Source organism: Bos indicus, chromosome 7 (assembly GCF_029378745.1).
Source record: "Bos indicus isolate NIAB-ARS_2022 breed Sahiwal x Tharparkar chromosome 7, NIAB-ARS_B.indTharparkar_mat_pri_1.0, whole genome shotgun sequence".
Taxonomy (NCBI): Eukaryota; Metazoa; Chordata; class Mammalia; order Artiodactyla; family Bovidae; genus Bos; species Bos indicus.
In genome coordinates, this window is record NC_091766.1 from 50,125,007 (window position 1) to 50,150,197 (window position 25,191).

At 44.2% G+C, this 25,191-nt stretch overlaps 1 protein-coding gene across 4 annotated transcripts in view; it reads right to left on the reverse strand.

The window, feature by feature from the left end:
• Positions 1–25,191, reverse strand: part of SIL1 (SIL1 nucleotide exchange factor) — a 256,480-nt gene that overhangs the window by 168,871 nt on the left and 62,418 nt on the right. For all 4 annotated transcript variants that reach the window (XM_070792059.1, XM_070792060.1, XM_019963505.2 and 1 more), the window contains exons 2-3: positions 17,169–17,283; positions 9,661–9,790 (exon numbers count right to left, since the gene is read on the reverse strand). In XM_070792059.1, coding sequence (XP_070648160.1) covers positions 9,661–9,790; positions 17,169–17,273 — 235 coding nt within the window. In that variant the 5' untranslated portion in view covers positions 17,274–17,283. The remainder of the gene's footprint in view (positions 1–9,660; positions 9,791–17,168; positions 17,284–25,191) is intronic.

Genomic DNA, 25,191 nt, shown 5'->3' on the forward strand with positions numbered 1-25,191 from the left:
CCCCCCAACTACACACCCGCACATCTATCCACCCCTGCCACCTGACTCTCAGCTGCAGGTAGAGGCCATTACAGCAAGGGAGAAAAGAATGCAAAGAGGGCAGGCAGTGAGTGAGGAAGAGCTGAGAGTGTGAAAAGGGAGGGAAAGACAGAGAAAGAGACTTTGGTTCAAATTCAGTCACTATAGAGCCAAGACTTCCACTGACATGCATAAGCAGGGTTAAATGACATCAGTAAACATGTGAGAAGACTCAGCCTCCCTTTGATTTGCCTTTCTCTTACGTCTCCCCACTTTCCTTCACCCCCTCAAAGGGCACCTAACCCCATCACTTAGGTTCCTGTAAATCAGACATTGCATTTGGCTACTCTTATTACTGCCAGCTTTGTGCAAGAAAGAGCTCCTCTCCTCTGAAGTCTACCATTTTATGTCTAATTCCAAGGTATCCTCAGCTAGCTATTTTGATCAAATATTGAAGGTTGAAAAGCTAATGGTCTTTAGGGAACAATCCCTCCAGCCTCTCCATCTGCAATCTAACCCAGTGGGAATCTAAAGCCAGCTAATAGCCCTCCAATCACACTGCACACAGGGCTACTTACTCCACTGTGCTTATGGAACATCTGGATCGACCCCTAAGATCTAACCTAGGAAACAAAGATGGAGCAGCTTGAATAATTCTTCATCCTCTTGAATAATTCCCCTTCTCAATGTCAACAGCCTCCAAAATTCACATTATTTTGTTCCCACAGAGACTCGAAATGGCACTACTTTCAAGCAGTGATCCTACAGTTTCTATCTTCAGAAGAAAGAAAAAAATCCTGGGAAGGACAATGGGACCTGAGGCCCCTTCATTGGCCAAATACAGGCTCCAAGAGACCAAGAGAAGAGATAAACACTTCTTTACAGGAAGTGTTTTGTTTTGTTTTTTTACTGGAAGTCTCCCTTAAGTAACATACACAAAGCACCAAGGACTAGGGGCGTTCCCCCAAAGTGCTGGTTTTCCTCCCTTCCCCATCAGCTAGACTAGAGTTCCTGGGTCCTATTCTGCCTTAGTCATTCTTGGCCATGAGATACTAAATAACTTTCTTATTCTCTGTCCAAAAGCCTGACTTGGCAAAACCAGGATGACAGAATGAAGATTAACAAGACGATGCTTATGCAATATTTATAGGGCCGCTTTCGTTAGGGGATGAGGGGGTAGTGTGTTCCCCCCAGGCAAAAAAAAACACTCAACAAAAAGATCCTATTGCTACTCATAAAAATTCACCACCTCTGCCCAGATAAACTAATTATGTACCATCTGAGCCACCAAGGAAGCCCAATTATGCCCACAGGTAATCAAATCTGAAAACTTTTCAATTCAAAAGAATGATTCTGTCCTCTCAAACAACAGCATTATACAAACCATAAACATACTATTCTGAGAACTAAACAAATTAAAATACAAATCAATCTCTGTTTGTCTCAAATCAACATATTATAGGAAATAAGGCAAGATCAACAACCTCCTAGTCTATGAAAAGTAACAAAGCAAGACACAACATGGACAGAAACAAAACCAGCCTGATCAGAATACAAGGAACACAAGGCTTACAGAGCCTGTACACAAGCTCTGCTTCGTTCAGGTTATTTTCACGCCTGCCTAGAAAATCAGTGGGATACCACCCCAACTCTGACCTTGATCACTTCCAAGAGTTTTGAAAATCCCTATTTCAGAAGAGGGAAGGTTGGAGTAGGTTCAGAAAAGCTTCCACTAATGCTCTCCAGCTTGCCCCATAGGTCAGACAGACAAAGGTCTCTCTCTCATCAATCCCAAAGACAATCCAACAAATCTCCTTAATGATCTCCCCATCATTCCCCACACTCCAGCTATTCACTATCCAGGGCTCACGTTGCTCTAGAACGCAGCCAAACCCACTGGTCCCAGACCACCACAAAGTCTGGCTGTCAGATGTCAACTGGGCCCTGATGCTGGGCAATGCTTAGTTCTGACCTCTTGACTGTCTAAACAGCTTCTTCACAATGGTTCTTCCTTAACCTCTCCATTCCTTAAGCACCCAATCAAGCCTTTCTCATGCAGTATCCAAGGTAAAAGGCTCACCCTCGTCTGGACTCAGATAATCAGACATCTATTGGAAGCTTCCTCAATCTCCCTCTATATCTCTCCTACTTTTTCTTGTTTTTGTCCAAGTTCATCACATTCATGAGGCCAAGACTTTCCATCTGCCACCTAAACAACTTTGTCTCATCAATTATCTGCTCTCTGGGATTTCAAATCTCTGTCAACAGTGCCTCCTTTCCCCTTTGCCTTCCAACATACACAGAAGTTCTCTCCATTCAGCTTCAGTGACGCTGCCTCTGGGAAGATGTTCCTTAAGGCCACACCTCTGTATTCTCATAGCATTATATTCCTGTCTGGGATCTTCCTACACCATAAGCCCAAGCAGGCAAGCCTCTGTTTAATGCCCACCATGGTATCTCCGACATCAAGCACTGTACCTGGCACATTATAAGAGTTCAACAAATGTAACGAGAAATAAATTTTTTGGTATGGCTGTCTCTGAAGTTACTATTTTCATTCTCTTCTCCCACTTATTTTCAACCCCCAAACCCAGGAGTTTATATCACTCTTCTTAATTTCCTCAACTCCCATTCACAGCCTAACCCTGAAGGGACTAAACTACACGCTTATTTTCACATAGTCAGATCTACTGTATTTCAACTCTCTTTCCTCCCACCACCCGCTACCTGACAGAAGGGATGCAGCCCACCACTATCATCCCATCATTCTTCTACACATCCCTGCCTCTACAACTAGATCAATAAAGGCTCACATTTAGAGAGAGAGTTCACGTCATCCCCTCTTCACTCCTGCTCCCTACCTGTCCTCTTCTCGACCTAACTGAATATTATCTCAAGTTATCAATCAATTCTTACCTCCAGTACTGTGAAAAAGCTAAGAATGGAAAAAGTTCTGGAAGAGGGTCTTTGATTTCAGCTCCAGGTTGATCCTTAAGAGCTATTCCCAACTCTGGTTAATCCCAATCTTGGAGATGGCCTAGACAGTCTTAGCCAGTCAAGTGAGGTCAATATGAGAGAAAGAAGGGAAGTCGAGGCTACAGAGATTCTCTGAATTAAAATCAACCCCTGGGTATAAGGGCTGGGACTAGTTTTGCCAACTAGTTTTCCAGTATCCCTACTCCAGTCTAAGTTTTTTATTTTAACCAGTTTCGGGGAAGGGGGGGAGGTCCTTGATCTTTGAAAGCTGAGGCTGCGCAACTCTAAGGACTCTCTATTAAGCCTCAAAGAGATCAGGTAGATAGAGGAAAAAAAAGAGGCGAATAAGGGCCTAGTGTGAGCATTAAGCATACAAACGCTTGTTAGAAAGTGGATATCCAACAGTTGCTCATTATCACCCCCCAAGTCCATAGAATGCAAATGGACCCTGGCCTGCCCCATTCATACTTCTGTACTTAAAGGCAAAGCCCAGGTAGAGATTCTCTGGGCATCTCTACAGCACAGTGCTCAGCCAGTTAGTCTCAACGTGGCCTCTAGCCTTGGCAGTGGCTACCATGGAGGTCACAGGCCTTCCTGCCCTGGCCTCTACCTGCTTTGCCACCAGGATGTGGAATTTGGCTGCTACTGAAGCACTGGTCAGCTATGCTGGAAGAAGTTCACATATAGGAAATGGTGTCTCTCTGAAACGAAGAGCTCTAAACTGTCCTTATGGAGCCTGGTGGGGACTGCATGTATTCTAGCCCACCATCATTTTCTCTCCCAGTACAGGGTATTTTGGAGCCTCGGACACTGCTCCTACAGGCCTCAAGAGATCTGGCATCCTGCTATGCCCTGAGCAGGAAAAGAGATGCTCACAGTGGAAGCACTTAACAAAGGCTAGGGAGGTGGCAGTAATAGGGGAGGATGGATTAGAAGTATAGGCAGGAAAGGGAGAAATGACGTTCTCAAGGAAATCTCCTGAAGACTTGAAAAGTTTCAAAGCAGGGGAGGAAGGCACTGCGCAGAAGGAGGTACCACCAAAGATAAGCTCTGTTGAATACACCATCCTCAAATGTTGTTGGAGACAGCGATTTGTGTTCAAGAGAGGAGATACATTACCAAGACACCACACAAAAACCACACAGTTTCCTCTACCCAGCCCTTGCTCTACATTTCCAACACTGCTCTTGAGCCAGGGTGAAAGATCATGCAGCAGAGGTGCCCTGCTATAGCCCTCCCTCAGGCCATTAGCTCCTGGTGACAGCCAAGAAGTCCCAACTGCCTCACTCTCATGAGCCAGAGGAGCTGAGGTATGAACTGCCCTTAACCAATACTCCTACTCTCAGCCACTGCTCATGGACCTCGAGGTGTGTGTGTGCCTATGTGCGAGTGACAGGGCACACACAGGTCATACTCTCGTGGACCATCCTGGGGAATGAAATAACCCATAAAGATTCTCCTGATTAGGGGAGAAAGGGAGGATTACCCGATTCCCAATCACAGAGCTGGATAGGGATAGGTGGACTTGCCCATAGTCTTACCTCAATCGTAGCCTGTGGTATTTAAAAAAAAAAAAAAAATCTGGTCTTTATCCCTGGTTCCTGAAATGACTCCGGTGAGGGAGCAGGGGTAGAATTAGGTAATTTCCAAGATGGGGGCAGGTCACCAGAAAGATGAAGCTTTGATTAGACAGTAGGAACTTTTAGCCCCACCTCCAGGGAGGGAAGCAGGGCTGGAGATTGAGTTCAATCTCCAATGGCCAATGACTTTGGCCACCTAAATCAATCACACCTAATAACAAAAACTCCATAAGAGCCCCTGGAGGGCTTTCGACAGCTTCTGACTGGTGAACCTGAGAAGTACTGAGAAGGCAGTGTGCCCATAGAGGACAGGAAAGCTCTAAACCTTAGCAACCATACCTTCTATGCATCTCATACACCTGGCTACTCTGAGTTGTATCCTTTATAATAAACCAGTAAACATGAGTAAAATGCTTTCCTGAGTTCTGTGAGCTGTTCTAGTAAACTTGAGGAGGGAATTCTGGGAATCTCCAATTTATAGCTGATCAGTCACAAGGCCAGTAGTCTGGGACTCATGACTAGCATCTCAATTAGAGGCAGTCGGATTGAGTCCTTTAACTGGGATCTGACACTAACTCCAGCTAGATAGTGTCTAAATTGAATTACTGGATATGCAGTTGGGATCTGAGGACTGGAAGATCACATGGTCTCTTCTAAGCTGCAAGGGGCAGAAGACCTCAGAGAGACAATCCCACCATCACCCAGACCAGAGTCAGGTGCTCCTTCAGACAGATGTCCAGAGCCTGCAGGAAATCAGACTCCTCCCTTAAATGCTTGCAAGAGAGTAGCTGGTCTACCATAAATGAGGTTTTTAAAATTCAATTCCCTCCTATCGCTCATGCAGATCTGAAATGATCTGACCAGATGGCTGGTGCTCTGTAATTCTTGGATTGCTCTCATCAGTTGTTGATGATTTAAATTTTTTTTTTAATACCCCCTCACATGAATGTGTTCCTGCACAGGCTTCCTGCATGCTCCCATCAAGTGGCTCTTTGTACTAATGACAATATTTCAGAGGCTCTCACACAGAATTTCAGATCCTGGAAGTCACCTCAGGTCAATAAGAACCCCCAAGTCTAAGCTCCCATGAGTCCATATGGGACCAACATACAGCACTGGGTAACAGGCAGAACAAGAGAGGACTTTGCTCAGCCAGCCTCATCGCCTCCACTTTTCCTTCAGGTCCCAAGGAAAGAAAGGCAGCAGCAGCAAAGGTATATTTTTAAAATGACAACTATAGCCATTTATTGAATATTTCCTACGTGCCAGGCCCCGTGTGAAACATTCTACATATGTTAATCTTGTTTCAGTCTCACACCATCTCTGTGAAGTATGTATTTTCATCCCTGTTTTCAGATGAGGAAACTAAGATTCAGAGATTCTCATCAACCTGACAAGGCCACAGAGCTCAAAAAGAGAACTGAAAGTGGGTTTGGAGGTTTAGCATCATAAAATTTGACTCAAAGCTCCACCAAAATCTCAGGGATAGAGAGAAGGCCCTGGCCTGGCCTCCCCACACCCTCCTTTGTGCCCTCATTGAGCACCACGCACTTTTTCCAGGACACTCAAAACATTGCAATGCCTTTTTCTCTCTGTATCCTCTATGAGACTATGAACTGCTGGAAGGCAGGGGTCATGTCTCATTTGTTACCCAGAAAGACAGTATGGTACAGTGGTAGAGGTTAGGCTTAGAGCCAAACAAAGCTAGATCTGAATTCTATCACTTGGTCGTTTGGCTAAGTCACCTCTCTTGAGATTCAATTTTGTTTATAAAAATGAGGGCAGTTATAGCACCTACCCTCAAAAGATGCCTGGCACAGGGAATGCTCAGTAAATGTGAGCTATTATCTGTCTCTGGCTACCAGTATAGTGCTTGGCACAAAGTAGGATCACAGAAAATGCCCAAGGAGCAGAAGGCCCACCATATCTGGCTGTGACCAGTTTTCTCTAATAACAAGTACACAGGCACAAAGCCTGGGGTTCATGGGTGCTCAGCCTTAGGACAAATTTCTGAGTTCCTTGCCCAGAACCCACAGGACCTGCCAGCAAACAGCTTTCCTCTGCCTGCTTGTGAACAGCTGATGCTGAATCCACACTCAAATGCTTGCTGTGCCTCCGTAAGGTATGACAGATCCCAAAATAAACCGAGAGAGAGAGAGAGAGACAGGAAAATCACTTCCAGGAACAAGTAACTCCCAGCAAGGATGCTGACAGTAATAACAAGGCAGGGAGACTTGAGGGGAGTGACCTGCAGCTGCTCAGGGCAGGATGGCTGGGGCTCAATTCCCACCTGGCCTGGTAGGAAGGCTCATGAAGTTACAGGTTGGTCCCCTGATATTCCAGGCTACAGCAGGCAGGATATCTGCCTTCAAATGAGCCCAGATCGTGTAGCCCAGTAACTCCTCCTTGGAGACCTGAGGACAACACAGATGAGGTCCTACCTTCAGAGACCTAAGGAGACAGAAGGTACTGAACTGAAGTCAATAACTGTCAACATAAACTAGCCATTTTGCCATTCTCTTAAAAGTGCCCCCAAAGATATTCCACCATCTTCCTATGCCATGTCCTAGCTCTTAGGCAGGAAATGCTGTGCTAGCCCATTCTGCTCCCTTACCAAAAATCATCCTGGAAGGAAAGAAGAACATTCCATGACCATGGAAGTCTTTCCCTGTCACCCTAAGTTCCCTTCCCCATCTAAAGCCAGAGAGAACAGGAAGGTTACACACTCATGCATAACCACTGGCATCCAATTTCACAATCAAGTTTAAGGGGTGGCACAGAGAATTTACCATTTAAAATCAGAACTGCTATGTACCGGGTTATGTTTTCTTGTTAGAAATCCTCAGAATAGACTCTGCAGGAGGCGGGCAGGACGTTTCTCCCACATCACCAATTGGGGAACTGAGGGATTCAGTGACTTGCCCAAGATCCCCTAAGTAGTAAACCTAGGATTTTAATCCAGGACTGGCTCAGTCTGAAGTCTGTGCTCTTTACCACTATTAATAAATTATACTACCTCCTCATTTATCTACTCATTCCAGGACTAGTAACATCCCTTTTAACCATTCAGTAGCTGTGATGGAAGTTCCCAGGTAGCATTTAGAATTTAGAATCCCAGGTGGATTAAATATACTGATTAAAGGCAAATGCCAGCTATCCATACAGACCCCTGAGATGTCAATCTCCTACCAACAAACATACATATAAAAACCTTCTCAATGTACACACAGAACATCTTGAAGAGAGTCTTGTCTGCCTCGACAGTACCTCTCAATCATCACACGTTAAACCCTGAGGCCAAAACAAATCTCTCACCTTCCCTCCTCCCCTCACTGGTCCTGCTCTGGGGGGTGAGTGTAGGTGAAATGAAAACATTTTGGGAATACAGGGCAAGCACAACTGGAACTAGACTCGCTTTGCCTCAGCACTGTGGGGCCTGAGTGTCTGTGCTCAAACACAATTCACAAGCCTTTGGAGTGGCTTCAAGGAAACTTGGGGAAGAACAATGTATAAGGAGCCTTAAGAAACTAGAAGGCAGAGGATGTCAATGGGACAACAAGTTAAATGTAAAAATTAGTACTCCACTCTAACTCTCCAAGAGACACTTAGAGCACTCAGCCTGCCCTTGTCACACAGGTACTGGCCCTCCCTCCCCAAAGATAAAAAGAGAGGTTCTTTTGCTCAACCATTATCAGCAACCCCACTGCCCAGAGGCTGGGCAAGGGCCCTGGGTCAGAACTTTCAGGCTTGATCTGCATTGTGGACTGGGGCCTTAAAGAGTGCCACAGGAAAAGAGGGTAGGGGTAGGGACACTGACTTCCATGTGCTCCAGGCACTTGCCTGGTCAGAAGTGGTATAAGCACTTTTAATCACATAAAATCAATGAACATAACCCACATCCTCCACTTTCCACACCCCGAGAGTCCCTCTAGTTTTAGTCCTCAGAGACCAGGGGGCTCAGTTCTCAGGGAAGGTAGAGGAAAGCAGCCAGAACAAAAGTTGAACTTGCTGAGCCCAGTACCTCTGCCCCTAAAATCTCCCTCTACCCAACACCATTAGCACCTACTTGGTTGTCCTGGTGGTTCATCACTTTTCTGTGGCAGTAACTACCTGCACTCAAGCCCAGCAGGGGCGATATTGCTATCAGAAAGTTGGCTGGCAGCACAAATGCTGCCCCTGCCCAGCACAGCAGCAATGCAGCAGTGAGAACATGGTGATGAATATAGGCAAGGAGTTGATGAAACTATGCTCTGGAAGCTGCCAGGGCTTGTCATCCCACTGCAACAGTGCAGAACACAAATAGCCTATTCCTGAGAATAGGCCCAGTCGGGCTCCAACCAAGGACAAGTGGGAAGAAGGTGAGTCCAGGCTGGGGTCAATGATGTTGGACAAGTTAGCTGAATGACATAGGTCAAGTCACCTACTCTCTCTGAGCCTCAATGTTTTCATCTGAAAATAAAGACAATAATAGCTCCTATTATTGTGAAGACTGAACAAGCTTACGCACATGAAGCACCTAGCACAGTATCTGAATATGGTAAACACCACAACTGCTGGCTTATTTCATTATTATTTTAATCCCTGGGCCCAGGGCCATAAAAGGGTTCAAAAGTTGTCCCTTCTGAGGATGCTCCGTTCAAAACCCAGGCCAGGATCAGCCCCTGTTTCTTGGCACAGGCTTCTTTAACAATAGAAAACTCCTACTCTGCACCGGTGCTCAGGACTCTCCCATGAACAATATTTCAGCAGCACTGAGCCGAGCAACAGAACCCAAAATAGCATTTGCACAGTAAGGCACATGTCACTGCCTCTCCTGCGCTTCAGAAGTGCAAGGAAAGAAAGTTTTCAATCACTTTCTCAGAAAGCTCGGCCACCCACCACCTCCCTGCCTTCCAGGACACTCAGACACGGCAATCTCTGTTCTGCAGGAACGTGAAGGTCCCTGAGTCCTGCAGCAGCAGCCACCACTACTCCCCTCCAAGGAAGCCAGAGAGGGGTGCTCCTCCAAAACAGCCCTATGGAGACAAAGGACATACACATTTTGATTTTCAAGTGTGTTTCCTGGAGACAGGGCTGGGCTTGGTACCTGGACGAAGTGCCTGCCACTCATGGGTCGGGTGAAACACCTCCAGAATCTTGGGTTCCAGCTCCTCCTCTGTTTCCTTTCTCTCGGTTTCCTTGGTGCTGCTCTTCTCTGGGTTGGTCAGTGCAAATTCCTTCAGAAAAAGGAAAATAGGGCATGCATGAACCACAACAGCTGGGTAGCAAGCAAGCAGAAAGAAAACGGCCTGGGGGAGTACACTCTCCTCCTTGCATTTCCTGCCCTCCCTAGCCATGTTTGGACCTTTCACAAGATTAGTCTCAGAACCAGTACAACTGAGGTGATATGATACAATTCACACAGCATGTGTTGTGTGTATGTGACACTTTTGTATATGCACTGTTTAAAAATTTCAGAAGGTTCCACACTATCGTGAGGGGTTTAAAGGAACATACTGGGGAGAGGGGTCGACAAAATGAGACAATAGGAGACTAACTTTCTACTTGATAAGCTCCTATACTGTTTGATATTTAAAATTCCTATTACTCTTATAATTAAAAACTAAAGATATTTATAAAAGAAAAAGCATACAACTGAATAGAACAGTAAGGCCTCAAATGGTCAACTCAGATGTACAAAAGCTGGTAGCTAAAGCCCAATTAATTCCTAAGCCACCCAGCAGGGCAGAGAAAGGGCCTGGGTACCTTAATTCCCCAGGGTACCTACAGGGCATACATGACCTCTTGGGACATTCCAGTCCATGGAGGAAGGGGTGCAAGTGGGAAGGCACAAGTCCAGCTGAGCTAAAGGAGGAAGATGCCCAGGTTGGAAACCTCTTCCTAAAACCTGTTTCCTTCCACCCCAGGGAGAGTATGGAGGATTAATGAGATGGTGTCTGTTGAGCACTTTGAGCTCAGGAGAGAAAGATGTAATATAAATACAAAGTATTATTCATTTTATTCCTTCCCAGCCTCCCATCCTTCCTGTCCCATTTTTAAACCTGTTTGTGTATAAAAAAGCAATAAGGCCTCAGGAAACTGGAACCAGAGGGTTCCAGAGCTCTGAGAAATTACATCTGGGAGGGCAAAGAACCACCCACATTAGCACACTGGAAGATTATTTCAGCACTCCCACCTCCCAATTCTCCCCCTAAGAGTATTTTTCATGGATTCCTCCTATGAACCCAAACTTGTGCTAGGTACTTTATGTAGATCTCATTTTGGTCTCCCAAACAACTTTAATCCTACATGGGAGGTAACAATGCCATTTTTTTCAAGCAGTGCCCCAGGTCCAGATAGGAACCTCCCTGGGTCCCTTAGGTCCTGATCTTTAACTAGCTGACAGAGGAAAGATTAAGGGATTAAGGTGTTGAAGATGACAATGTAAAGCCCCTCCAAGGATTTTTACATTTTAACAAGAAATAAAAACATGAGATTCAGATGGAAGAATTTCAGATCTTCTGAAGGACCAGTAAGGAAAATTATCTTGGACAAAATCAGTTCAGTTCAGTCAGCAACCCCATGAACCGCAGCACGCCAGGCCTCCCTGTCCATCACCAACTCTTGGAGTTTACCCAAACCCATGTCCATTGAGTCGGTGATGCCATCCAACCGATCTCATCCTCTGTTGTCCCCTTCTCCTCCTGCCCTCAATCTTTTCCAGCGTCAGGGTCTTTTCAAATGAGTCAGCTTGGACAAGATGTCCTTAAATCATGTTACAAGTAATGAGACGCACTGATAGAATCCTGGTTTAAAACTGAAGCTCTGCTTCAGGTAACCCAAAGTTCAATTCCAAGTTGCTTTTGACTCCAGGAAAAGTTACTTAACTTTTAAACTTCAGTTTCTATATTTGTAAAGAGGAAATAACATCTCATTCATATGTTAGAAGTATTACCCTGTAAACCACTAGCCCTGGCTACACAGTAGCCATTACACCTATTACTCGTAAAGGGAGTCATCCGTAGGGGCAAGTCAGATGAGTCTGTGCTGTGACATCCAGCATGGACTGCACAAAATAGCTTCACTCAGGCACGTCAGGCTTGGGTTGTGGTCACCTGTGCAGCCTTGTCCCTCAAACTCCTCCTACCCTTTCAACTTGAAGTCTGTACAAGTCTGAGCTCAAAAGAAAAACTAGCAACAGAAGAGTAGGTGTGTGTGAGACTGATGAGCAGACAGACTGGCAGGAGGCTCCCTACATTCTGAGGGCATGGACGTCACACTTCCAACAGCTGAGTTTCCTGAGGGCAGGCACAGTGTCAGTCTTTTTCACCACTGCATATACCCCTTGCCCAGCCCAAGGCTTAGTTTGTAATCACACAACAAAGGAATGAAAGAAGCGCTTCCTCCTACAGGCAGGTGTATCTTTTGAAGACAAGCCCAAAGAGTTTGCTGACAGCCAGGAACTAGCCCCATACTCCAGAACAAAGACCACCTTGTCCACTAAGTACCTGGAGCCTATATACTCCAGGGCCCAGTCATGCTGGTCAGTCTCTGCCAAAAGTGCCGTACACTAGACCGCAGGGCTAGAAGACCATTAATAATATTTACCTCTGAAGTATGTGGATTAAATGCCTCCAGAAGCCAGGCAGGAACGGATGTAAATGTGCTGTGTGCTCAGTGTAAAAACAACTAGGAGTAGTGGAACTGTGAAAACTGGAGTCCTCCTGCCCTGATCAAGAAACATAGCTGTTACTCAGTTGCCACTGCCATGAAGGCATTCATGGCAGAATAAGAAACAGAAATCCATATTTTTATCTGATATTTCTTACTTTTAGAACACAAGGAGAGTCAAACTAAACATCTCTAAGCTTTACATTACAACTCTTGCTTTAGTGTATCTATTAGCCAGGTTAACTCCTAGCAGGTATAACAGTAATCAACTAACCAAATCCTCAACATCAAGAGAAGCAGAAAGAAAGAGGCAAGTGTAATGGTGATGATGAAAATATGACCCTTCAAAATCCAGGCAAGGCTAGTGTTCATTTCAATGAGTAGAGGCTAAGAAAGCCCTTTTCCCTAGATCTTTAATGAGACTAACAAAGTAGGTTCAAGAAGAAGGATTACAACAAGATATGAACCACTGAGACACATACTTGAAGCCTCGGGAAAGCCCCTTTTTCCAACAATCCTATCACTGCTCAAAATATTTTTTTAAGTTTCCTCTTGGTATCATCTTTGAACCATATTTTAAGCTACACACACACACTCTCTCTCTCTCACAATCTGCCATTATTTTACAGTTCACCTGTTTTTAGTAGAAGTGACATAAATTTGGTGCTCGTCTGTCTGATCAACTCACTCTGTTCACCAAATCTGGCTCTCAGTGACTTCAGCAAGCACTGAGGGAGGCTTGGTCACACGAACATACTGCAAGTTAGACAGTCACTTCAAAGGTGGAATTCCAGAAAAAGTTTTCAGGAAAAGCAGCATCATGGAGATGGGGTTGTAAGGAAAACAGCAGCTACCATTTATGAAGCCCCTACCCACAGGCCCGGCACTGGTCTAAGTGCCTTCCATGCCACACAACTCATCCAAGTTTCACCTATGAAACACACACTTTTAATTCCACTTTACACACACAGGACCTGTGCAAAACCACAATGCTGAGAGAAGAGCAGAGATTTAAGTCCAGGACTGTCTGAATCCTGACTCACTTCTCTGTTTCTGTTCTTAGTCAAGTATTCTATCGGTTGTGCCTTGGATGCTAAGGGAAGCAAGCAGTGGGGGAATGAGATCACCCCAGCACATTTACCAGCACAGCCCCTGCCCTTTAATGGACAAGGTGAGAAACACAGTCGCAGAGAAAGGGATGACCCTCCCTCTGCTCCAGCAGGGTCCAAAACAGGAGACCGAGAGGTGTGGGAGGCCAGCCAGCCCGTGGTCAGCTCTGAAGTAAATCTCATGCTCTGGTGCCCTCTCAGTTGGCTTTTCAGGGCTCCTTTCAATGCTGAATTCTCTCTTCTCTCTGCCATCAATACTGTAAATACCAATTTCCTCTGAAATGGCAAGAAATCCCAGCTAAGGTGTTAACTGACAACAGCTTACCATGATACACTTCCTTACACTTGCAACTGAATAAGAGATTCTTAAAGACCAAAGCCTTCAAGATCCAAGAGAATAAATGAACTCTCAGGGTAGGTGGATTGCTGTTGTGACAGAGACAGACTGAGGGGGCAACATTTTGGGATAGAAGCCTGACTGACAGAGCCATAAATTAAACAATGGAAGCAGCCACCCCATACTAAAAAATAACAGCTGACATTTATTGACCATCCATTAGCCATACAGTGCCAGTCTCAATTCTAGGTGCTTTATATATATAATCACATTTAATCTACACTAAAATTTAAGAGGGAGGTACCTGTTTTACAACCCTGTTTTACACATGAAGAAACAAAGCTCAGAAATGGTTACACTGCCAAAGTGGGAGGCAAAAGAGAGCTTACTAAGGCTCTGTGCTCCTTTACACTGGGTTCCACTATCCCACTCATCTACCACCTCTTGAAGGTGAGTATACCACACAATACATCCCTTTAGCATTCACACTGCTCCTTAGAAGTGACACCCCAGAGAGGCGCCACAGCAGGCGACAGGAGGGGAGGATGGCTCCAGATCATATCCTGATACACACAGCCAACCTTTGCTGGGTGGCCATAAACCTGTAACAAATGCCCTTGGGGAGAACAATTCCAGGTCACCAGGAGCATTTGTCTGGACTCCAGGCTCTGAACAAAGGATCATGACCACTCCCATCTCCCCCACCCCCCATTTTCACTGTTGTGAAGGTGGCTGGCTGCATAATTTGGATTTTTAAATGTCATCAGGGCAGCAATTTTTATGGTATGAGAGAAAAGATGCTTCAATTCCTACTTGTACTTAGCACATGATGAAAGATTATGACAAATGGATACAGCTTAGGAACAGACATAAGGATAAAAGCAGCTTCTGCTGATGAAAGTCAGTATTAACATTTTTCTGAGACTAGGCTCAATAGAGCTAATATAAATGGGCCAGAATAATTATGGCTCCGAAAGCTCATCTATTTGGTTGAACTATTATCCAAAAGGGACTTACTAGCACACAGTCCTTAAGTAAATTCATCAGCACGCTTTTGTTAATTGTGCATCTGCTAAAGCTCACGACGGGGAGTACCCAGATCCTCAAGAGCTGCAGGCTAAAGGGGACACAGCCCTAATCCCTCAGAAAACTTGGGTGCTTTTCTGGGCCAGCTATGTCAGAGCCAGCCCCAACCTCATTCTGTGGCCAGTCGCACCCTCTGGGGCCAATGGGATTCCAGTCTTACTGTCCTTGAAGAGGAGACCAGAAAAATGACAGCAACAAGATCTCAGTCAAAGAACATTAAAAGCTCAAAAGGATTCGTGACTCCTAACTGTACATTCTCTCCTGCTCCACAAAGTAGGGAGAAAGGCAGAGAGAAAACAAATGACTTCAGAGGGAAGGTGGAAGTTTGCCATGAGCCAGAGGTGAACCTTAGCTGAGCTGAATTGCTATTAAATTCATCACAATTGTCATTTGCACTTCAAGGCCCTCCAGTTCCAAAGCCTCCAGCACTTTAACCAACATTTAAGTAGGACCCCTGGGGTTGGGGAAGGTGGCCAGGGGAGGGTAAAACTGTCAGAGAGTTGACAGTCAGGGCATCTCAAGGAAGAGGAAAGAGAGGGCATCGGGAGCTGGTCAAGGGCAGGCTGTTGCTGGGGCAGGCCAGGGAAATGGGGCCAGGACACCCTGCAGCCAGACCAAGCTCAGGGCCTTCTCAGGCATTCTGCCCCTGCCTTTGTCAATGACAGAAACCCTCAGTAATGAGGTCTGGGTTAATGAAATGGAGACTATAAAGAACATGCAACAAAAGACAGAGGGAAAGAGGACACAGAAATGGAAGAGGAGAGTAGAGAAGTAGTAGTCTTGGTGCTCACCACACAAGTAACCCAGTCCTTGGGGAAAATCCTGACCCTCTCAGCTCTGCTACAAACTAGCTTTATAATGTTGGCCAAGCTACTTAGCATCTGTTAGTTCTCCTCCTTCTCAAAATGAGGATAATAACTTCAGTTGTCTATTTAACATTTGATGGGATTAAGTAAGAATACATATAAAAGCACACAATACAATGCTTGGTTGGATCATAGAAAAAGCAAGAGAATCCCAGAAAAACATCTACTTCTGCTTCACTGACTACACTAAAGCCTCTGACTGTGTGGATCACAACAAGCTTGTGGAAAATTCTGAAAGAGATGGGAATACCAGACCACCTTACCTGCCTCCTGAGAAATCTGTATGCAGGTCAAGAAGCAACAGAACCGGACATGGAACAAACTGGTTCCAAATCAGGAAAGGAGTACGTCAAGTCTGTATATTGTCACCCTGCTTATTTAACTTATATGCAGAGTACATCATGAGAAATGCCGGGCATGAAGCAGAAGCTGGAATCAAGACTGCCGGGAAAAATATCAATAACCTCAGATACACAGATGACACCACCGTTATGGCAGAACTCTTGATGAAAGTGAGAGAGTGAAAAAGCTGGCTTAAAATTCCAACATTCAAAAAACAAAAATAATGATATCCAGCCCCAACACTTCATGGCAAATAGATGGAGAAACAATGGAAACAGTAACAGAGCTTTTTTTCTTGGGCTCCAAAATCACTGCAGATGGTCACTGCAGCCATTAAATTAAAAGACACTTGCTCCTTGGAAGAAAAGCTATGACAAACCTAGACAGCATATTAAAAAGGAGAGACATTACTTTGTATAGTTTGTATAGTCAAAGATTTTTTTCAGTAGACATGTACAGATGTGCAAGCTGGACCATAAAGAAGCCTGAGTGCTGAAGAAATGATGCTTTTGAATTGTCATGTTGGAGAAGACTCTTGAGAGTCCCATGGACTGCAAGGAGATCAAACCAGTCAATCCTAAAGGAAACAAGTCCTGAATATTCACTGGAAGCACTGATGCTGAAGCTCCAATACTTTGGCCACCTGATGCGAAGAACTGACTCATTGGAAAGGACCCTGAGGCTGGGGAAGATTGAAGCAGGAGGAGAAGGGAACACAGAGGATGAGATGGTTGGATGGCATCACCAACTAATGGACATGAGTTTGAGCAAGCTTCAGGAGTTGGTGATGGACAGGGAAGCCTGGCGTGCTGCAGTCCATGGGGTTGCAAAGAGTTGGACATGACTGACTGACTGACTATGCTTGGTACATGATAAGCTTATTATTATCATCATCATTGTTATTACATCATTATCATCACCACCATCTTTTCCCCAAAGAGAAAATGTGCCGTAAGCTTTAAACAGAGGCCAGAGGACTAAGGGATAGGGGAAGAAGTGCGCACATTCCGTGACCCAGCACTGGTCACATTCCTATAAGAAACTCTCATGGCAGATTCATGTCAATGTATGGCAAAACCAATACAATATTGTAAAATAAAAAAATAAATAAATAAAAGAAAGAAAGAAACTCCCACAGCAGCCCTGGTGGCATGGAGACTTTCTTGGATCCCAAAGATCCCTCTACTTGTGTGAAAATACTTACCGAGTTCTTATGACACAGGCAGAAGTTGAAGCAGGAGACCATCAGCATGCTGAGCAGTACGCACAGAGGAGCCATCCTAAAAAGGAGCAGGCCCTGGTGAGGCATAGTTAGAGGCCTGAGGAATGTAAACACAGAAGATAGAAGGTCAATATGAAGCTGGTGCCTGACACCCCTCCCCGCCTGCCCCAACACAGTGATTCCCATGATCTCACTTTTTTCACAGATGTCAAACATTTCAGATGATGACAGACATTTCCGGAATACAGGTATCACAGGTCTCCTACCCCAGATGTAGAACAACCTAAAGTAACCCTCCATTCCCCCATATGAGGAGATATGCCTTGGCTGAAACTGTCAACCTAAAGTAGCCTCCATTCCCCCATATGAGGAGAGAGGCCTTGGCTGAAACTGTAGTCATCCAGGACCTTTGCACGAGCTATTCAGGTTGATGCAAAAGTAACTGCAGTTTCAGATCGTGAATTTTAAATCATTATAAGTAGGCTCAAACATATCTTTATTAATCAAAATAGGTACCATTACAATCAACATATTTTTGCCAATGAGAAATAAGCTGGTTTATTCCTGCAGTGTAAAAATCCATGCTTTGAGATTCGACAAACTTGTATTTTCTGCCTTCTGCTGGTTGTGGAAGCGTTTTCCCTGCAAAAAGTTGTCGATATGCTTAAAACAGGAGTTCGATGGCAAGAGGTCAGGTGAATATGGAGGATGAGGCAAAACTTCATACTCCAATTCATTCAACTTTTGAAGCATTGGTTGTGTGACGTGCAATCAGGCACTGTCACAGAGAAGAACTGGACCCTTTCTGTTGACTAATGCCATCTGTAAGCATTGCAGTTTTCGGTGCATCTCATAGAACTGCTGAGCATACTTCTCAGATGTAACGGTTTCACCAGGATTCAGAAAGCTGTAGTGGATCAGATGGCAGCAGACCACCAAACAGTAACCAGGTCCTTTTTGTGGTGCAGGTTTGGCTTTGGGAAGTGCTTTGGAGCTTCTTCTCAGTTCAACTACCGAGCTGACTGTTGTATAAAATCCACTTTTTGTCACAAGTCACAATCCGATTGAGAAATGGTGCATTGTTGCACAGAATAACAGAAGACGACACTTCAAAACGATGATTTCTTTTATTTTCAGTCAGTTCATGAGGCACCCACTTATCAAGCTTTTTCACCTCTCCAATTTGCTTCAAATGTGAAATGACCGTAGAATGGTCAACGCTGAGTTCTTCAGCAACTTCTCATGTCAGTTTTAAGAGGATCAGCACTGATGATTGCTCTCAGTTGGTCACTGTCAACTTTCAATGGTCATCCACTAAGCTCTTCATCTTCAAGGTTCTAGTCTCCTTTGCAAAACTTCTTGAACCACCACTGCACTGTACGTTCATTAGCAGTTCCTGGGTCAAACGCGTTAACGTTGAGTTGTCTCTGCTGCTTTACGATTCATTTTGAACTCGAATAAGAAAAACACTCGAATTTACTTTTTGTCTAATATCATTTCCATAGTCCAAATTAAATATAAACAGCATGAATAAGTCATTAGTAAAAAGTATAAAGAAATGTGCATTAAAATGATGTATAAAATAACCATATTAAGAAAGTATTCCAATATCAAATGGCAGATTTCAACAATGCAAAAACTCAATTACGTTTGTTCCAACCTAATATAATAGCCCTGTCCCTTCCTTCTTCATTATCCAGGTTGTTATTAGGTTGCACAGGGTGGTATTGGCTATGGTGAGGAAAGAAGGAAACTAACCAAATGATCTGTGTGTGAACAGACACGGGCCCAAGTTCACATGAACCTTTATAACCACTTTTTTAAAAAATTTTGTGTTTATCTGACTGCCTGGTCTTAGTTGCAGCATGCAGGATATTAGATCTTCAATACGGCATGTGGGATCCAGTTCCCTGACCAGGGATCGAACCCTAACCCCTCCATTGGAAGTGCGGAGTCTTAGGCACTGGACCACCAGGGAAGTCCCTAAATAGTTACAGGTTACATAGTCCCTAAATGGTTATAGTCCCTAATGGTTAACCATTCACTTCTTAACCATATCTACTGTTATACCTGAAGGCAGATACCATTAGCATCCCCTAAAACAGCAAAATTCAATATTCCCAAGTCATAAAGCCTTTTACTTCACTTTTCAGACAATCAAACAAACCAAAGTGCAGGCCCTCATGGCTGTTAAACTTTAAATGATACAAGGATAAAAGGATATCCCATGTTCACAGATCGGCGGCTTAATATCACTAAGATGACAGTACTACCCAGAGCAATATTCAGATTCAATGCAATCCCTATCAAAATCCTGATGGTGAGGAGTTTGCTCACAGTCCAGTGGTTAGGACTTGGCACTTTCACTGTTCAATCCTTGGTTGGGGATTTTAAGATCCTATTAGCATAATGTATGCTCCCCCCAACCTCCACCAAAAAAAAAATCCCAATACTGAAAAACAAGAACAAAGTTGGAGGACTCACATTTCCTGATTTCAAAACTTACTACAAAGCTACAGTAATTAAAACACTGTGGGAAAAAACAAAAAAACACTGTTGTATAGGTGTAAGGACAGATATACAGACCAATGGAACAGAACTGAGAGTCCAGAAATAATTACATATGCAATAAGTTGATTTTCAACAACATTATCTAGACAATTCAATGGGGAAGGGACAGTCTCTCCAACAAACTGTCCCGGAACAATTGGATATCCACATGCAAAAGAATGAAGTGGACTCTTCCCTTATATACAAAAATTAACTCAAAATGTATTAAGAGAGAAAATTCTTAGGAAAACGTAGGGAAAATCTTCATAACCTCAGATTTGGCAATAGTTTCTTAAATATAATAACCAAAGCACAGATGATAAACGGAAAAACAAACAGAACTCTTTCAAAATTAAAAGTTTTAACTTTGTGCCTCAAATGACATTATAAGGAAAGTGAAAAGACAACTCAAAAAATTAGAAAAATATTTGTAAGTCTTCTATCTTATAATGATGTAGTATCCAGAATATATAAATAACACCTATAACTCAACAACAAAAATTTAAATGGGCAAAAAACTTGAATAGACATTTCTCCAAAGAAGATATACACAAGCCAATAGGGACATGAAAGGGTTCTCATCATTAATCACTAAGGAAATGCAAATCAAAGCCACAATGAAACACTGTACCATTTTATATCCACCATTATGGCTAAAGTTTATTTAAAAAAGAGAGAGAGACAGCAACAAATGTTAATGAGGATGTGGAGAAACTAAAACCCTAGTACAATGCCGGTGGGAATGTGAAATGGTACAGCTGCTGTGGCACAGTTTGGCAATTCCTCAAAAAGATAAATATAGATCTACTATATATGTGATCCAGCAATTCCACCCCAAGTACATACTCCACCTAAAAGTTCCGAAAACATTGACTCAAACAGGTACCTCCATATGAATGTTGATAATATCACTACTGACAATAGCGAAATAAGTAGAAATAACCTAGGTATTCAACAGTTTTTTTTCAAATGTGGTACATACAATGGAACATTATTCAGTCATAAAAAATGAAATTCTGATACATGCTTCAACATGAATAAACCTTAAAAATATTAGGCTAAATTAAATGAACTAGACACAAAAGAATAGATATTGTATGGTTCTACTTAAGTGAAATATCAAGAATAGGCAAATTGGAGTAGTGAAAAAATTTTGGTCAGTAAACTAGAGAGGAAGTCAAAAGAACTTAACCCAAACAGGCAAATTACCCCAGAAAGAAAGGCAGAGAGAAAAAATAATAATAATAAACTTAAAAAAAAAAAAAAAACCTTAGAGGGCTTCCCTGGTGATTCAGTGGCTAAGACTCCACACTCCCAATGCAGGGAGCCCAGGTTCAATCCCTTGTCAGGCAGCTCGATCCCCACATGCCACAGCTAACAGTTCACAAGCCACAACTAAAGAGCCTGTATGCTGCAAGTAAACGATCTCTCATGCTGCAACTAGAACCTGGGGCAGCCAAATAAATAAATTTGGGGGAAAAAAAGAATTAGAAAACTTCAGAACCTGTCAATATCAGTCCAAGACCCTTATAAAAGGTTTGCATGTTGATCATTCAGCCCCAATACACCTCATTAGGCAGTTTACTCAATAAAGTCCTAACTGAATTAATTATAGGGGAAACACCTCGAGAGAGTATGGTATTTTACCTTTTCTCTTTCCTATTCCTGCCACACTCCATGTTCCACCTCAATAAACTGGCCCTGTGACAAGTCTACAGTGGGGCCCAAGGCTCTGCCTAAACCCACTATCAGAAGTTATTACCCTGTGCCCATCCCACATCTTCTCAGGGGCAGACAGAAACTTTCCCTAAGGACATCTGGAGCCATGAAGGAAAACAGCCCTGCTGGACTGACACTGTGCTAAAAAAGCACAGCCAAATGGGAAAGCAAAGGCTTAGGAGCTAAAAATAGCTGCTAAACTCACCCAGCAGCAAAAGCGTTTGCTTTCTGCCAGTTTCTCCCCTCTTTTTTTGTAGACAAAATGGAATGGCTGAATGCCACATGAGCTTTCCCCAGCAACCTGGCTCCCTAGGGCACCAATCACACTGAAAGACACGGAGTGAGTTCACAGCACAGCACTGGTTCTGGACAGGTGCCTGGCCATGCCTAGGTGTGCAGGGGAGTGGGGTGCAAGGCTCAGTGAGGATGAACAATGGGCAGAGGCAATCAAGAATGAGAAGTCTAGAAAGGTCCAGGGAAGATGGGTCTCAAGGGGACACGGTCCTGAAGCTTCCTATAATGTCCCATACCTTTTTTATTTCTACATCCTTGGCTGTGGAGAAAAGAGGAATAAAAAATGGAAGCAGTGGGCTCACAGCACTAGCAGGACAACATACATTAAGACAGAAAAGGTTTATCCCAAAAGACTTCCCTTCCCCTACATAAGACTATTCATGTGTATATGCATATACACACAGAGAATTACAAGCTCCCTTCTTACAGCCAGGGTTACACACTTGGAACTGACGCCGGGGAAAAAATGAGGAGAAAGAGATAAATGAGAATGAAACCAAGGGCAAAAAAGACAAATGAGCAGGAAGAGGCCCAGAAGGGACTGAGAAAGAAGAGGTTGCGGCAGCTGATGTACAAACACCAGCTTCCCCACCTCCTGGAGTGGGACTGGGGGGCGGGGGGGTACAAGAGAAATGGCAGCTTCCACAGGGCTCACTACCACCTCCACACACACTAACATCTCAGAAGCATTTTCTGCCAATACCAAGGATAAGAGATCGATTTCCAAATGGATCCCTCATCTCTCCCACAATAATTCCATGTGGACTGCACAACTGACCTATTCATTGCCTCCATATATTTTTCCATGAATCGGAGGGAGAGAGAACACGGTGGTGCCGGGGGTGGGGGGTGGTATGCCTGGGAAGGCCTAGGAGCAGTGAGGCTGGGAGAAAGGGGTAAGACAGTTTCCCAGGCTTTGCAAGGGCACCCAGAAACAACTGCAAACTCCACAGCATGCAGACATGGGTAATGGTATCTTCTGTCCTCTTTAAGGCCTGGCCTCCAACTGTGTCCACCTGGCCTTTGTCCGTATTTAAGAAGTGGCAACTAGAGAGCAAGTAGGCAAGTTTTCCCTGGGCTTTACACGGAGGCTGGGAGAAAGGAAAGGAGAAGTAGCCCACAGTTTGGTTCCACCATCACAAGCAGGAACCTAGGCAGTGGCAGCAGCAAAAGAAAACCTCAGGCCATGATATAACTAAAGCCAAAGTCACAGAATCCCATTGAGGCACAGTGTGGCATAACGGGCCTGAGGTTAGTACCCTTCCCAAATCACTTGCCACCCACTAACCCTGGGTTCACCTCATCACCTGCTCCTGTACACCCTGCATAACAAACCTTCCCATCATCCCTGGCTCTCAAAAGAAGACAGCACTACATCTTTATATTTAAGGCCTTCTTCTGAGTTACAATACCATCAATTCAGTCCAAGAAAGAGGGAAGTATTTCAGTGTTCCACCAGTAACTCTTTCCTTAAGTATCCTTGGGCTTTGGGACAAAAGAGATAATAGGGTACTTAAGATGCCCATTTTTCTATCAAAACTGACCATGTGTAGTCTGTACTTCTACTTAAATAGAGGTTGGATGCTCTCAGCAATCTGTATTGCCAACTTACTGCTGCCCAGAGTAGCTGCTGAGGGCATAGGTGGGAGGAGGCCCTTGGACTCAATAGCCCACGACTCCCTGGTGCTTCACGTTCTCTTCTCAATTCATACAGGACTGGGCCCTACATAAACATGACATCTTCCCATAACTTTTACCTTCTCTCAAGGAAGGAAAACAAAAGAATGCCATGGTGGATGGCAGGAAGCCAAGAGAAGAAGGAGTGAAACTGTTGGACCTCTGAAAACTTCTGACGTGGCTGGTAGGCCCCATGGACGCTGGCTGCTCTCCAGTTGCAGGGCCAAAGCACAGGGAGAAATGGTAAACATCACAAGTGTTCTTGGCAGGGAGCACTACCTCAGCAGCCTGCCTGGTAACGCTAGGAACTCCATATTATAAAATGCCCAGGTTTTTAATCTATAGCGTATTGTCCACGTATTTGTTTCCCCAAATCGTCTGGAAAAAGTGAAAGGGCAAGAATTTATACTTCCATCTTACTAGAAGAAAATTAAAGCAAAGGGATTTAAAACATTAGGTTGAAAGTAAAAGTACATGAATTTAGAGTCAGACACATGTAAAGCCAAGTCTTGGCTCTGCCAATTTCTAACTATGTGATCCTTGACACACTTCACTAGGCCTCAGTTTCTTTGCCTATAAAATGGGCATAGTAAAAGCTCCTACTTCAAACGATATTAGGGAGGAATAAACTAAACAATGCATGGAAAGTACATGGTACAGCACCTGGCACCTAGTTATCACACCATCATTAGACTGGGGATGAGAACTTGCCCCTGGACCCACAGGCAGCCAGAGCCAGGTCAGGCACCCTAGAAACACTCTCCAGAGCTCCTGCCTCCTGCTGGATCGACATACCCTCTAACTGACCCTACATCTCAAAATTTAGGACCAAGGCCTTTTGTTGGGTATCTACTCTCAGGAGGTAAAGGAAACAGATGTTCAAAGGAGGAGCCCTACAGCTAAAAATGGTGAGACTCAAGCCAATTTTCTGCTGAGCGCTGAGGCAGACCTAGCCCACTTAGTGCTTTTCCCAGCATATTACTGCCCAGAGAGCCAGGCCACCATCATGTAGAACTTGCATTTGCAGGAACAGCTATAAAACAGTCTTCTGCTTTACAAACTGAAAGAGGAGGAACTCTTCCCACAAACACATTCATTACTATTTGTGTGCTACACAAACTCATACATGCACAAACACACACAATCACCTCTCCACAAACAGAAGCTCACCACCTAATTTAGGAAAACAAATATGAAGCTGAAAAAACAATGCAGAGAGAACACTGAAAGGAGAGCCCTGACAAGGGAGAACAACGTGCAAAGGCTTAGGAAAAGAAATGGATTTTCCAAGGATAATTTGAAGGACAAGAGAAGTAAGTTTGAAGAGGTCAGGCAAACAGGCTTTTCCCCTAAGACATAAATAAAGCAGAAAGTCAGGAGGTAGACAGCAATTAAATGAAAAGAGCTTTTGAACTGCAAAAGAAATGTGGCTTCTAACCCCAGTCTAAACCGTAACTGGTAGCAAGCTGGACTTGGAACATCCTTAAGCCACTGACCATTTGTGTAATGGCAACAGTGTGTGCCCCAAATACTGAAGTCATGCCTAAGGCCAAGCAAATGGGGACTGCTCTCAATAAAATCCAAGGCACCCTAAAAGGAAAGCGACTAGATGAAGCTACTGGAGGGTAAAAAGTTCACAATGGACCTAAGCCTCTGCCTGACCAGAGAAGAGTTACAAGGCCAAAATCCACTTGTAAAGCCTGCAATGGAGAGATCTAGTGAAGCCTTTCCAGCAGCAACACAGAAATAGGTGTTGGCCCTGCCA